General features: G+C 41.4%; 2 protein-coding genes across 2 annotated transcripts; both read right to left on the bottom strand.

Annotated features, from left to right (window-relative positions):
- Positions 1 to 705: 705 nt before the first annotated feature.
- Positions 706 to 5,402, bottom strand: tmem88bl (transmembrane protein 88b-like). Its single transcript, XM_028406622.1, has 3 exons — positions 5,365 to 5,402; positions 4,543 to 4,837; positions 706 to 1,499 (listed from the first exon to the last, which is right to left on the bottom strand). The coding sequence occupies exons 2-3, from the start codon at positions 4,834 to 4,836 to the stop codon at positions 1,272 to 1,274; spliced, it is 522 nt and encodes a 173-aa protein (XP_028262423.1). The 5' UTR covers position 4,837; positions 5,365 to 5,402; the 3' UTR covers positions 706 to 1,271.
- Positions 5,403 to 7,604: 2,202 nt separating this feature from the next.
- On the bottom strand, positions 7,605 to 12,702 carry nbl1 (NBL1, DAN family BMP antagonist). Its single transcript, XM_028406619.1, has 4 exons — positions 12,205 to 12,702; positions 10,931 to 11,111; positions 9,597 to 9,708; positions 7,605 to 8,415 (listed from the first exon to the last, which is right to left on the bottom strand). Exons 2-4 carry the CDS (start codon positions 11,101 to 11,103, stop codon positions 8,131 to 8,133), a joined length of 570 nt encoding a protein of 189 aa, XP_028262420.1. The 5' UTR covers positions 11,104 to 11,111; positions 12,205 to 12,702; the 3' UTR covers positions 7,605 to 8,130.
- Between the last annotated feature and the right edge of the window lie 1,747 nt (positions 12,703 to 14,449).

The raw sequence follows: 14,449 nt of genomic DNA, 5'->3' as shown, positions 1-14,449 counted from the left end.
TTTTAAGAATGTTTGAAGGTAAACCAACCTCACAGACTTGAAGTCAACCTCTAAGTAGATCAATGATGTTTGCACTAATACTTTGCTGGACATCTAATATGCAACCACAAATAAATGTACATTTCTGACAATATCCCTCATGTGAATATATTCAGCAAACATGAAAAATAAAAAAAATAATTTTATATAAAAAATCTATGAACATAACAAAACCAAGAACACTAATAAACTTTCTTCTTCTCTTTCTGACTGCTGTTTCAAAGCACAATCCATCAAAATGGTGTAATCTTTGCATTTATGGTTGAAGTAAAAACAAAATATATACATACATCAAATAAGATCATCCTGACACATTCAAACAAGACTTCTGTGGAAAATTGCTACAATTAACTCAAGTACAATCTTATGTTCTTCTCAAGGAGACAAAATAATAGACAGCTTTCAGAGTGCAATTTAAAACAACAGAACCATGTCACATGGTCTTAAAAGAATACTTTACATTAAAAAAAAACATTTGCATTACTTTCTGTGAGAGAGCCTAAGCTTGGCTTAGCTTAGCATGAAGACCAGGTAAAAGTAAAAATAATCAGCACTTCACACATCATTCACTATTTTTCTGACATAAAGTTATATGGATTGCATGTTGTCACCTGAAGCTAGGATTTCCTGTATGCTAAGCTAAGCTAATCTCCTAATGGTCTGCCAACACATCCTCACACGTAAATGCTACAACCGTTCAGATATTCCAAACATGACAAATGGTCATGTTTTTACTGAGGGCATCAAAACTTGGCATCACTTGTTGTTTGGTACCTTTTTCACCTTTGTTTGTATTTAGGTGTGAATACGACTTGGTTAGGTTAAAAAAAAGATGGTGGGTAGGGTTAAAACTCATTCTACAGGATTAGACTGTCCTATCTGCAACAAGCCTCTCTACCATTTTTCACAGTAACCATAGAGATGGACCAAAATGCTTACGCTTATATTAATCTGACCACAGGAGGGTGCCAAATATTTAAACAGCATTTGTTGCAGTAACCTGGAAAGGTAACGTTTTCCTGGTAAGGACAGGCTGGAATCTGCTCTTTAGTACACAAATTAGAAGTTTTCAAAAACTTTTTTTTTCAAACCACTAACATCTAGTTGTTTTGACAACATCAGAGAATTTATCATACTGCTGTTTTGATGACACTGTAAGGTGTTTCTGTTACTCTGTCAATACACTGGTTGATCCTGATCTCTAAGCTCTCCTTCTCCCGTCACATGATAGCTCAGACCCAGGCGTTGATGCTGCCCGCCCAGTCCAGCAGCCTTCCTCTGTACCAAGCACGTTTGATGGGCTGAATGTAAAGCAGGACTCGAAACCTTCGGAGCAGCCCACAGAAAACTGCAGCGGCCACCACCACAAGCGGAGACATCATCACGAAGCCCAGGATGATGAGGGCTGAACAGCTGTTGTCATCGAGGTAATGGCAAATGACGGAGGGGGCATCAAGGACCTGTAAGACGAAACACACAGGGGAGCGTGACAGGAGGAAGAAATACTTCAGATGGGCAGTTCAGCATGCGCTCCCTCTGTCAAAAAGGCATATACTGTAGATGGAAATTGTTATTCATTAAATATGATTAAGGCTGTGGGTGTCCGCTCAGGGTGCAGAAGTGGGACCACGTCGGTAGTGGGGTGTGACAGAGTTTCTCTCTGCCTCCCTCTACATAAGATAAGAATTGGCTTAGGGCTGTCAGCATGCCTTTGAGCTGTCAATCACCACTGAGGGCGAGCCAGAGTGAGAGGCAGCCAAGGCCAGAGAGAAAGAAATGAGAGAAAAGGCCAAGAAGTGGAATCAGACACTTTGCGTATTTTAAGAGCATATCAAGTGTATTCACTGCGTACTGAAAGGCTGACAGTGAAACGATGGACACTTCTCACACTGAAGGTGAAGGTCAACCTATAATGATACACATCTACACAAACGGTCTATTTTACACTGACTAGCATGATTGGATTGAAGCCATTGGTATGTTTTTTGGGCTGCTTATTAAATGTGGTATGACAGGACACAACAGCTGCTTGAGTATAGCTCAGCTCTATAAGAGCTCAGTGGTTCGTGTGCATGTGCAGAAAGATGTTCAAGGTCATCAACTGAATAACACTGACTTGGACAATATTGAGTGCTCATAAGTGTCTTTGTTGTCGATCACTCATGCACATACAGATGTGTCCCAACATACACATATGCACTCACTGTTGTGAAATGAATGGTGAACATGTATATTGTAGACTACATCACAGCTCCTTTGCTTGGTAAAAATCTTAACACCTGTTGATACTAAAGGATTATCTATTTCAAAAAGCACTCACACCATAGCAACAGTAGTGTTAAACACACACACACACACGTCTGTGAGGTGCACACTGTGCTTTTACAGAGTACATTTTTTTCTTGTTGTGCACAGATGGTGCTGGCACCGAATCAGACAGTCTTGTCTCCTCACTGGGTCTCAACAGTCAGTCCATCATCACAGCAGGGAGAGCTCTGAATGACACTGTCAGTGGTTTGATAATATCACAATTGCCGTCTGATTCCATATTGGCACTTTGCATGTCTTTAATCTGTCTGCATTGTCATTCACAACTGCTTCAGCTGAAACCTCTTTTCACTGAGTGAGAGGAGCAGAGTCGCTGGCACAGACTGTGTTTTATCACCTGTGAGGTGAGTCCAGGACAGATCTGGAGACGACTGCAGCATGATTTGTTATGATGCCCAGACTCACCGCTTCTTCGATCCATCTGTTCCTGATGTGACTCACACATGAGCCACACCCCAGTGCTTACCGTATTACAAGACATGCTAACAAACTCCAACCTTTAGGTTGAGTCATTTATGTGAATGTACTTGTTCTTCCAAATAAACTGGAAGAATATGTCTGGACACCTTGTGTGGGGGGAGGGGCTTTTTAATGTTATGCTGCCAAGAAGACTTCTCCTGAAGGCTGATGATTGTTTGTTTCTGCCAACACTAATGACAGATGATCCTCTAATTCTCCACAAATGACATGAGCTTGTACTTGCCTAAAGTTCCAGCATGAGGTGTGAACATACTTCTACACCTGCATGCAAATATGTGGGCAGCGTAACGTATTTTGTTAACAACTGTAACACAACCCCCTGCAGCAAACAGCCATTAAAATGAACCTCTCTGTAAATGTCAGTGCACATGTATTACTTAAAAAAGAGGCACCATGTTGAGTCCATCCTCAGTAATCCCCAAACCCCTTTGGTGGGTATCTTCATGCAGATTATTTCAAGTTCAATTTGCATGCTAAAATCTTCCCATAGATTTTTAATGATGTTCACATCAGGGAACTGTGAAGACTTTAGCAAGTAGTCGATGGTGAATGTTGAGGTCTGCTTTGGATCACTGTGCTAATGACTGACAGCAGTGGGGAATTTCTTCCTCCCTCTGTGCGTGTAATGCAGAATATGTCAACCATGAGACGTTCTTATCATGATATAGCGTTTCAGTGATAGTGGCCAAGATGTCTCTGACATATCCACCACATGTTGCTTATCATACATCAGACCAGAAATGCCACTGTGCAGGGTTTTTTCCAGACAATTCCAGTACTACAGATGTTCACTTTTGTCATACGATGACATAACATTTCCACAGCTGAACCTGCAGTCATACAGGGTTCGTTTTTCAGTTCCACACAGCTGTGAAATTTACAAGCTGGAAACTCTTCCAATGTCTTTTTTTCCCTAATGTGCAGCCTGGGGTCATGCAATGTCCTCTCACATATCATCAGAATGTATTTTTTGTTTATGTATTTCTTTGCTTGAGCTCAGGGGGAACCTTCCTGCCTCTGTCTTCAGCCTGAACTGTAACCATCATTTGTCATTTAATGCTGTAAAAGCTTCAAATGTGCAGACATGACATGTAAAACTACGCTTTAAGAGCTGTGTTATACACATGGATTCTGGTTTGTAGGTATCGGTTTTTGTTTCCAGATCCTCGGCTGTTTTAACTAGTTTAAGTTAATTGGTCACATTTATGTATTCTTTCTATGTCAGTTGTTGTGTCTGTGTGGACTCGTACATGCGACAAGGAATACCAGAAATTAATAAGTAAATAGTTACTATAGAGGCCGTGTGAGACGTTTCGTGACACCTTAATAAACCTTCCTATTTATCTGTTTCACCTGTTTGTAATGAGTCAAGGGTGGTATCACCTAACAACATTATATGTGTTGTGGAGCTGAGGACATCTGATGAATGTAAGTTCCATATTCATAGCTGCATAGCTCTCTTTGGTTTTTACCAAGGGATAAATGGGTGGGTGGGTGGATGGATGGATGGATGGATGGATGGGTGGGTGGGTGAGTGGGTGGATGGATGGGTGGGTGGGTGGATGGATGGATGGATGGATGATTGACGGATTCAGCAGCAGAGTAAACTTTCCTCTCAGTTTGTCCCACTGCCACAAAGACAACAAGCAACATATATCTACAGGTGAATAGAGCACACCGCTGCAGACAGCTCACCCTGGAGTGGCAGAGGAAGCCGGCGTACAGCAGCAGCACTGCGGGCAGCAGGACCACAGAGAAGACCACAGCCAGGAGCAGGATGCTGGCTAAGACCACGCATAGGTTCCAGAGGATGAGACCCGCACCGCAGGCCACACAGCCACACCTTCCCCTGCGGCTGCCCCATACGCTGCCCCCGCTGTGTGCCACGGGAGGCGGCAGCATCTTCACTCCCTCCCCCATCCAGAACTCCTCCTCTTTCTCCTCCTCAGCTGAACCTCCATCATCCAGGTCCATGTCCAGCCCACACATCCTGGGAGACAGAGGGAGGCAAAGAAGGCTCCGTTTCCTGATTTAACTTTTTAGCACAGAACATGCTGTGCTGCTACTGAGAGTCTTTCATTTGTGAATTATTGGGTGTTAAATGCATTCCCTCTATGATAAAAACCTCTAAAGTATCTCCTCCCTCAGACTGCGTTCCTTCTTCTTAATTAGATACTTGTAAATTTTTAAACAGTGACGGCGTTGGCTGTCCTCTCATTCAGCCAATAACTCATTAAGCTGGAACCCACAGCATGGATCGACTTTACACGGGTTTAGCTGTCTTCCTATCACCCCTGCCATCGGTCAAATTCTTCGATCACCAGCGCGCGGACTGCATGGCATTTTAAAACCACACATATGGACAAACAGCATAAATTCACAGTTTGGTTCTGTTTTATTTAATCAGAAACTCCTTGCATTATTTTACATTTATGGATCAACTTCTAAGCTCTTGAGTCTCCACGTTATCTTCATGCATGATGTGGCAGAACAAACAATAAGGATGTTGCCACTTACCTCGAAGTACACGCTAAATCCTCTTAATCCCGTTTGTTTGCTGTGTTTTTTCCTCCCTGTTGTTGAATAGGAGCTTTTAGTTTCTGTGCAAAAATAAAACAACACTTATTATTTATTATATTATTATTAGTAAACAGCGGCAGCGGCAGGAAAGCACCTGTGAGTTGAACCCTGCGTGCTAAAGTGATGCTGTCAGGATCCTCCGTGCGTCTGCGGGAGCGAGCCGTTCACGGCCCGGCCTGCGCGCGCCACAGTGCGGTGCGCGCTCACGCAGGTCTGAAGTGTTTATGCCGGTAAAAGAATTATTTTAGTTTCAGTGTTTAAACGAAGCACACACAAACCTGGTGCAGGCAGCTATCTGCAGTCAATACAGATCAGCATTGGCTGCTTTCAGCATTTGTCATTATATAATGTTGGCAATGTGTTAAAATATTTGTAAACACTATGATGAGACATACAACATATGTGGCATATATATGTTATATTATACATAATAATAATAATCATTATTATGACTTTTGCCTAAAGAAAAACTTGACAGCTTTGTTTTTGCACTCTAGTGGATGTTCCCTCTCACTCAGTGACTGTAGGTGCTTTTTTCCAGTTTAAATAAAAATGTAAAGAGTCTGTACTAAAGTCTTACAGACTTATTTATCTTGGTATCTGTCCCATTATATAACCTCTGCTTAGGTTTACATCAGTAAATGTAGGGTAGTATTTTGAAATAATCAGATAACATCTCAGGAAAATGAGATCAGGCTGCACGTCGATTATAGGCTACTGTATGAAAAATCTGAGAAGCCTGGGGTGTTTAAAGGACACATACACACACTGACGTCATATCAGAAATGGGTCTCATGTGCTGTTTCGTTTCCTGTAACAGGTGGAGGATAGGTGTCACTGTCTGTGTGTATGAGCTGGAGAACACACATTTAAGCGGAGAGGTGAAAGAGTAATAAAGACTTTAATGTATGACATAATCTGTGATAGATTCAGAAGTGTCTGTGAGTTTCTCCCTCTGCCTCTCACTAACCAGACAACACTGTCAGCTGTGTGGCTGCGAGATAAGAGGATGATCGATTTGTTTTCCAGCACAGGCAGACAGTCAACCTTTTGCTGTTCAAGTTTAATTACACATTACAAGAGAAAAAGATGGAGGGATAAGGGACGGAACTGATGAAAAATAAGAGAAAAGATATGATGGAGAGGATGATAGAAACAGGAGATATTGTGTGTAAATTAAGGGCTCTGCAGTAAAACTGTAAACTTTGTGGCGTTCTGCCTGCAACATCTGCTGACATCTGCTGGACCATCTGTGAACTTTTTTTTTCCTAAACTGTGGACACAAACACTCTTTTATAGCAGGTATGTTTTATTGAGAGTCCATAAGCTGAACATGGGCCCTTTGTTTTCCTTTAGGGATGTCAGGTTTTGTGGTTAGATTCTGTCACTCACTGCCTCCAGCTATGAGAGAGGCCACTCAACATTCATTAAGTGAGCAGCATCCTGGTTACCATGGCAATTCTTGGCAACCAAGAGGGTTGATGGAGGACTACAGAAAATATTTTCATCATGAGCTTATAGGGTGATTATTGTTGTTTGTAAAAAGCTGTATATTCACATAGCACTTTTTACTTACTCAACAGTACTCAGAGCACTTGTAACACATCAGCATGCAGCAATCTCAGTTAAGTAGTGGTAATAGTGGAAAATGTCCAACACAAAGGCAGCAAATATGACTTTATTCTGTGTTGGAGATCTGTTTGTATATATATATATATATATATATATATATATATATATATATATATATATATATATATATATATATATATATATATAAAAAACAGAGGATCAGTGTATAAAATTGTATAAAAATAAAAAAAAATCCAAATGCCTGAACTTTGTACTGAAGTAATATTCACTGACTGACAGAATGACCAATGAGCATAATTACAGTAACTGAAAAATGTGAGGTGGTCATTTAAATATATGCATTAATCAAGCAATAAAAAAAATATAAACCAGTAAAAGTTGCTGTTTAGGTCTGCAGTATCTCATTAGACCTGCTGGCTGCAGCTCTTCTGGACCTCCAGTAAGTGATACCAGCAGCTATTAAATGTTGTTCAGCTTTGATTTTATAAGCAGTGAAAGAGAGTTGTGTTTTTGGTTCGACGATCTTCATCAAATAAGTGTGACAGAGTAGCAGTATGAATAACAACAGAGGAGAAAATGACATCTAAGGTCATTACAACCACAGAATTTATTGCATTCAAAGCAGATTAAAAGACTACAGTTTATTAACACACTATAGTCATGTCTGGAGACACAAACACACACATTATGCATGTGTTAATCAGCAAACAAATAAGTGCACAGGCTGGTGCGTTTGTACAAGTTTACATACAACAGAGTGTATTCTGTGTGTGTGTGTGTGTGTGTGCCCTGTCTTATACAGCTATTTTTGTAGGAACCAGTTTGACCATTGAAGTGAGGACATTTTTGGGCAGTCCTCGCTCTGTTTTAGATTCAAACAGCTGTTTGAGACTTGGTTCCAGGGTAAATGTTGTCCTCACAAAGATAGCTGTACAAGGTCTTTTGTTTGTTTGTTTGTTTGTTTGTGTGTATGTTTGAACACAAAGTGAAGTCATATCGTCAAAGTGCCTTTACAATACTACAGACTGGTACAAACTAAAGGTGGCAGTGTGGAGGAGAGTAGAGACGGCAAGCAAAGTCACAGGAAACTGGACTGGACGGATGACAGAGCTACCCCCCATCTGATGTGTGCGGTAGTGTGTGATGGTCTGTGTGTGGATGAGCATGCTTAGTGGAGTGTGTATCCGTGTGGGGCAGAGGGTGAGACTGAACTCCGCTGAGGGTGTCTGACACAGACTGAGTTGTGTCCAGGCCGTTGTCTGATGGATACAGCTGCATCACCGCCCCCTCCTGGGCTCCTTCCTTACTGCACGACTGGCAGCTGCAGTGGAAGATCCTCTCCACCAGCTTATCCACCCGAGGGGACTCTTCATTGCCGGGGCAATCCAGAGTCACCTGGGCAGACACAATGCTTATTTGCATGCTTCCTGAGTGCAGTGATAAAATCAAGGACTGAAGGCAGCATGAAGTTTTTATTTAGCGTTAGTTAAGCAACCAGGCCTGAAGGTAACATGGGGAAGATGTTAACATGTTAACACAGAGGTCAGAGAACATTTTAAAACCTCCAATGTTAAACCACGATACCTAACAGTGTGTAAATCAGCCCTGCACCAGCAACAGTTTACCAAAAATAGAACACTGGCAGCCACTTCTGAGTATATTGATTGCATTTTACTTTGGAATGTGGGTCTTCTTACACCATCCTCTCCTCCTAATAAAATTAGCTTATAATATGTACACAGTGCTACATTATGAATGTGTGTTTTGATCTCACACACCAGCTGATTTCTGCTCCTGTGTTTTTGTTTTTTTCATAGTTGTTTCTACTAAGAAAGCCACAAATGCATGAGAACATTTTTAATATAAAATAAACAGAACATATACAACCGGCCTGTAAACCTCAGTGTTACACAAGCTCGGCCAGCTCTCCAGACCTCACACAACTTCCCCTCGCTGTTTCCATTATCCATTGAAAATGATCATTCAGCAATTTTATCAAGAGCCAGAGCAGCAGGGTGTAGTATCCTCTTTCATGAGAGCTGGCTTTGTTTTGCTTCAAACTGAATTTTGTTTAAAGTCTTGAAACAACAATCAGAAGCACAGACATAAACACTCATTTTCAGATCATTAAAAGTAAGGTGAGTGCACTCTCTCTAGTGCTTCTCAGTGAAGTAAACTATCTGGTAACGGCTAACTGCTCCAAGAGATACAATATTTTCCAGTGAAACATGAGGTGACCTCACCTGTGGTCCCACCCGCCTAGTCTACCTGGCAGCTCTCCAAACTACATACGCCTCACCACAAAGCCTTTGTTGTCACAGGAGCAGATTCTTTCTGCCTGAGAGGCACAATGAACTTTAGAAGAATATAAAACACAAACGTAACATTCACATGGACTGTCTGCTCTACCTCCTGTAATCTATTCAAAAACCTTCTTGTTCTTCCTCTGTTTTGTGTTTCAGTAGTGAACACCACATGTTGGCTGTCTGTCCTGGTTAAAAAGTTGCGGTTCGTGCGCAACTTTTGACAAGTCACTGTGTGTGTGCTTAGTACATGAGATGTGCAATAAGTCTTACCACTTCCCACTGTGTCTGAGCCGGCATGCAGGAGTCACAGTGCACCAGAGACTCTGTCGACTGTGGGAAGGTGTTGGGGACGCTGTAGCTGAAACACTGGCCCAGACAGGCTCTGCAACCGACAGGAGAGAGTGCGTTAGCTTCACTGTGCAGACACAGATGTGCATGATTGATGCAACTGCACAAAGCAAGAGCTCCAGGAAGGAGGGACAAAAACTGAAACCTGAACTGATTTACCAAGTCTGAGGATGCCTGGTAGCCTCAGGTCAAAGGCAGGAAAGACTTTAAAATGTCCACTAAATCATTGGTCTTATGATTAAAAAGAAAAGTCATGATTAAGATGACCATCAACCCCATACGCTGCTCTGATAGGTGACACTGTGTGTGGAAAAACCTTTGTTAAGAATAAATATCATCTTTCCTTTCTTATGAGATGAACCATGAAGCTTTAGCTTTTTCTTGTGTTTTGGATTCTGAGGGGAAATCTGCCATGTTGTGACAGCCATGTTAGTATCTGTAATGTATATTGTACATGATAACCATTACACTAAATGGTACATGCCACTTTTCCACAAATTGCAGCTTTTTTACAAAAATGTGATCATAATTGTACAATTCAAAATAAAATAAAAGGTTTGTCTGCCAATGACTGCCAAACATATTTTTGCCAGAATAAGGTAAAAATGGTGTCTTTATGTAGTTAAAGGGATCTGAAGGAAGCTAATATAAAAACCTAAGGTGTGAGGTGTAATAAGCCAAACAGCTGTACCTCCTCCTCAGTCTTTTACGTTGTTCTTTGTCCTGCTTCTGTTTAGGTTTTTAAAATGCTAATGCTGTAGGTTTAATGTGAACTGAACTTAACCAGTATCAGAGGTATTAAATGGCCTATTAGTTCCTGCAGTGCAAAAGTACCTTATACCCAAGGAAGGAAGCAGTGAGCTCAGAGCTGAGGACCACAGACATCAGAAAATAGCATGAGATCAGTTTACATAACAAAATAATCAAGTGAATGTCTTTGTATACATTAGTTTCATTGCCTCCCACAGAACATCTTCAATTTTTAAGCCACAGTTTACATACAGTACATTTTAAGATGGTTTGCATTTCAGAGTTGGTCCCTGCTGATGTCTAAAAGGCAAGGGAAGACAAAAATGGTACATTTATTTAATTTGGGGATGTGGTAGAAAATCAAAAACAAAATCTCTACAGCTGTTTAAAAAGGTTTAGGCTTGAGGCTGTAACGTTTTAAGTTGTGCATTGTTCATTTTTTTTCAGCTGCACCGAGAGACTGTCGGACACAGAGACACAGACACAGAGAGGGCCTTCATCCTGACCTGTTTTGAATAGAGCGAGGCTGACATCCCGTGTGCCCGACTATCTGTGTGATGTTCTTGGCTTCGCACCAGGCGCTCTTGTCAGGGAACAACGCCAGACGGTTGATGTGTGCAGGCGGTGCTGCTGAATACAGTGCAAACAGTGCGCAGCAAATCTGGATCCTCTGCCACATGACTGCACCTAAAGGAGCAGAAAAGCACGGCTCTGTTATCTCTGTTCCAAGACTGAAAACCCTCTCCCGTCATCTGATGTCTATCTGCCGGTCAGATAGTGTCTTCTTCTGCAGTCAGTGTAAAATTTGAACTTTGCATATCCCTGTTGATGTAGAGCTACAAGTTCCTGGTGATTAGCAGCTTGAGAGCCAGAAGTGTCTGTGCTTTGTTTGTGCAGTAGTCTGGATTGAATGATTAAAGGGGATTCATTCTGAAATATCTTCTTAAAGGAACAACATTAAACTGTGTCAACACAGTGGGTGAAGCACTGCGCTCCACGCCGCCAGACTCTGCTTCTCTTCTTTAAAAATGCCTGAACCAGTCACGTCATTTACAGCCTACAAAAACGGTTTCTCCTGCTGCTTATAAAAAGTCTGGTGGTCTCCCACATCCACTGTTTTACACACTTTTCAGCACTTCCATATGGCTCTGACACTCAAAGCAGCCAGTGCAGGCATCTTTAGCCATATTGTGTGCAGTAGAGACACAGTCACTGTGGTAAATAAGAGTAAGAATAAAGAATAAAGCTGTTTTCATCCGGGTTTGATTTATGCCCAGAGAGAGAACAAAGTTAGATGTTACAGAGGTTCTTTAAATGCAGCACACAGGGGGAGCAGAGTAACGCGTTACAGTAACGATTTGGTTACTGTTTTAAATAAAGGTTAAACTCAATATTTTAATAGTTTCGATATGAATCTGTATCGAGTGAAACTGTAATCTTTCGTTAACCTGCCACCGGAAGTCTCAGGAACGTAAGGTAACGTGACGTAACGTAACGTACAAAACGTACATTAGTTTAGCTTAATGGCTACTACATGCTAAAAACTGCCAAGAACTTTGTATTCTTTGTGTTTTCATTTAGCAGTACAGATAGGCAAATGTCGTTTCTGACTTTTCAAAGTCATTTTTACTGTATTAAAGAAACTGTTAACAAGTGTAACGGAGAAAAGTGGGGAACCACAGTAACGTGGTGCTCATACATTAACTGAAAGTTCATGTTTAGGGTTAATAAGTACTGAGTAACGGGATCCAACAGGTCTAAGGACAGCGGGGACACTCACCAACAGCCAGATGAGCACTGCGCAACGTCCCGCGGAGCTGAGCCCTCTCACCAAAACCTGGACACGGGCTCCAAAAGTAAAAAACCGGAGGATGCCACTTGTCGTCCGCTGATCAATAAAATATGAGCACGTTGTGAACTGATCAATAAACTGCTCTTCCTGTCAAAAAACAGATTAGTTACATCATCCGGAGAGGAAAAGTATGGTCCGTCCGGGAAGGATGGGGAGACGGGTGAGCGCTGAACGCTATCTCATCTCCGAGTCCATCAGCTCAGACCGTCCCTCCCCTTTGTTCTCTCCCCGTCCAGTGTTAAATTCCCATGTAATTCCACAGAAAAAAACACACACTTTCCAAGTGCTTGTCTTTTGTTGTAACGCTCCAGAGCTGGGGTTAGGCGCGGTTGAGCCCTCAGACAGGCGTCCTGCTGCGCCGTTCTTGGCCGAAAGAAAACGGGGAGGGAGGGAAGCGGTGGGGAAGGTTTCAAATGTTTCTCCTAAGTGGGACCGATCATATTTACAGAGCAAATATGCAAATATAACAAGATTACACACACACACACACAGAGAGAGAGAGAGAGAGAGAGAGAGAGAGAGACGCACACTCACACACATCTGGCTTTAATCACACATGTTTTTAGATTTTAAAATTGAAACATTAATAACACTGTATAATAATGCAGCACAACTGGGAAACAGATGTGAATCAGTGCTCTGGTCCTTTTTTCTTTTTTTTCTTCAGAAGTCACATTAAAAGCAACGTCAGGGTGCTGAGATGACATGAATAGCTGGTTACTAACCAGAAGCTCATGACAATTTGATTTATCTGAGCTCTCTCCATGTGTTTGTGCTGACAGAGTGAAGCTGCTGACTGAGAGGCATCATGTTCCCAAACTGACCTGAGACAGGGCTCCACTCACATCCCATTTAAAACTGGAATATATGTTCGGGGGCTTTGGAATTTGACACCCTAACAATGATCTATGGAAGCATAAAATAGAAAATAAATTATAAAGATCCTGATAAAAAAAAAAAAACACCACATTGTTAAAATATATTATATTATATATTGGCCCGTTAAGGCCATAAGCAGAAGATGACAACTTAAAACTAAACTCTGACCCACTTCTGACAATCATATGCTGCCATAATTCTGTACAGTCTATTGTCTTTTTACACTGTATCTTTACATATTATCGTACTGTTCTTACCTCTGCTGTGTAAAATCATGGAACTTGTAACAATGTTGGTTGCTGCCTCACTTAATTTAAGAAGACAATGACATTAATGGGATATATTTTAAATGTAACACACATAGTGAGATGATTATTATTATTACCCAACAATTAAGAATAGCTGGTATTACAGTATTACTGTCACATGGGCCAAATGTCTACTTCCTACAGATATGTTACTTATAATAGAGTGTCTGTACAGTTCATAGAGGAGGATTTATTTTACAGTACAGTTTACACCAAAATTGTGTATATTTTGTCAGTATTTAAAGATAGATTTGGTGTGAGTTCCTGTGTTTAGAGGGCAATTTCAAATACTATTTTCAACCAAAACTGGTCATGATTTTTGTAAGAGTAACACCTTTACAGTTGCATACATCTAAATGTAAAGTGCCTTTTAAAACTGTTCTCTTCTGAGTCAGTGTGTGTGTTATTGTGAAGGTAACATTGTCAATGGCAACCTCAGGCCAGAGGCACACAGATATGTCACGCATGGTCTTATATTTCATGCCAGAAAATTCACCAGTTCTGCCTTCACAGCGTTTACTCATTGTGATTAGGTAGTGTTACTGGACTTGTAATTATGATTCATCACAGAGGATTTTCACACAGGTACAGACGTTGGCTGTGTTGACCCTCAGTTTCCCACACACACACATCTTCCCAGTGCACCTTTGCTCACAGGTGTTCAGCCTGGCTTGCGTCCATAAGCACCCCTATCGGTTTCACGCTTCACTTGCAAACAAATATTTTAATGGAGAGGGGACGAGTGACACGGCTTAATTTCTGACAGGGTTCCTCTGTGCCTGATGTGTGGCAGCACAGCAGAGCTGAAGTAACAGACCTTTGAAATGAGTAAGAATCTATTGTGTGCAGGAATGTATGTGCTTACATTGCTGGGAAAACTAGCTGTGATGAAGAGGGAAAATATGAGTGTGTAAGTAATGAGGGCCGATGTTTTCTTTGATGTGAAATTGTACAACATGTGTTATGGTCAGACGTGCAAAGTGCAG

This window comes from Parambassis ranga, chromosome 5 (genome assembly GCF_900634625.1).
Source record: "Parambassis ranga chromosome 5, fParRan2.1, whole genome shotgun sequence".
NCBI lineage: Eukaryota > Metazoa > Chordata > Actinopteri > Ambassidae > Parambassis > Parambassis ranga.
The sequence above is the reverse complement of the archived record's forward strand: the minus strand, read 5'-3'. Positions and strand labels throughout refer to the sequence as shown.

What these genes read in the sequence shown, in the direction of transcription:
- tmem88bl (XM_028406622.1), bottom strand. Translation starts at nt 4,836, where the DNA reads ATGTGTGGGCTGGACATGGACCTGGATGATGGAGGTTCAGCTGAGGAG. An exon ending in GCTTCCTCTGCCACTCCAGG is followed by an intron (nt 1,500 to 4,542) that starts GTGAGCTGTCTG and finishes TTCGTCTTACAG; the next exon opens with GTCCTTGATGCCCCCTCCGT.
- nbl1 (XM_028406619.1), bottom strand. Translation starts at nt 11,103, where the DNA reads ATGTGGCAGAGGATCCAGATTTGCTGCGCACTGTTTGCACTGTATTCA. An exon ending in CCTCGCTCTATTCAAAACAG is followed by an intron (nt 9,709 to 10,930) that starts GTCAGGATGAAG and finishes TGTCGGTTGCAG; the next exon opens with AGCCTGTCTGGGCCAGTGTT. An exon ending in CTCAGACACAGTGGGAAGTG is followed by an intron (nt 8,416 to 9,596) that starts GTAAGACTTATT and finishes GTGTCTGCCCAG; the next exon opens with GTGACTCTGGATTGCCCCGG.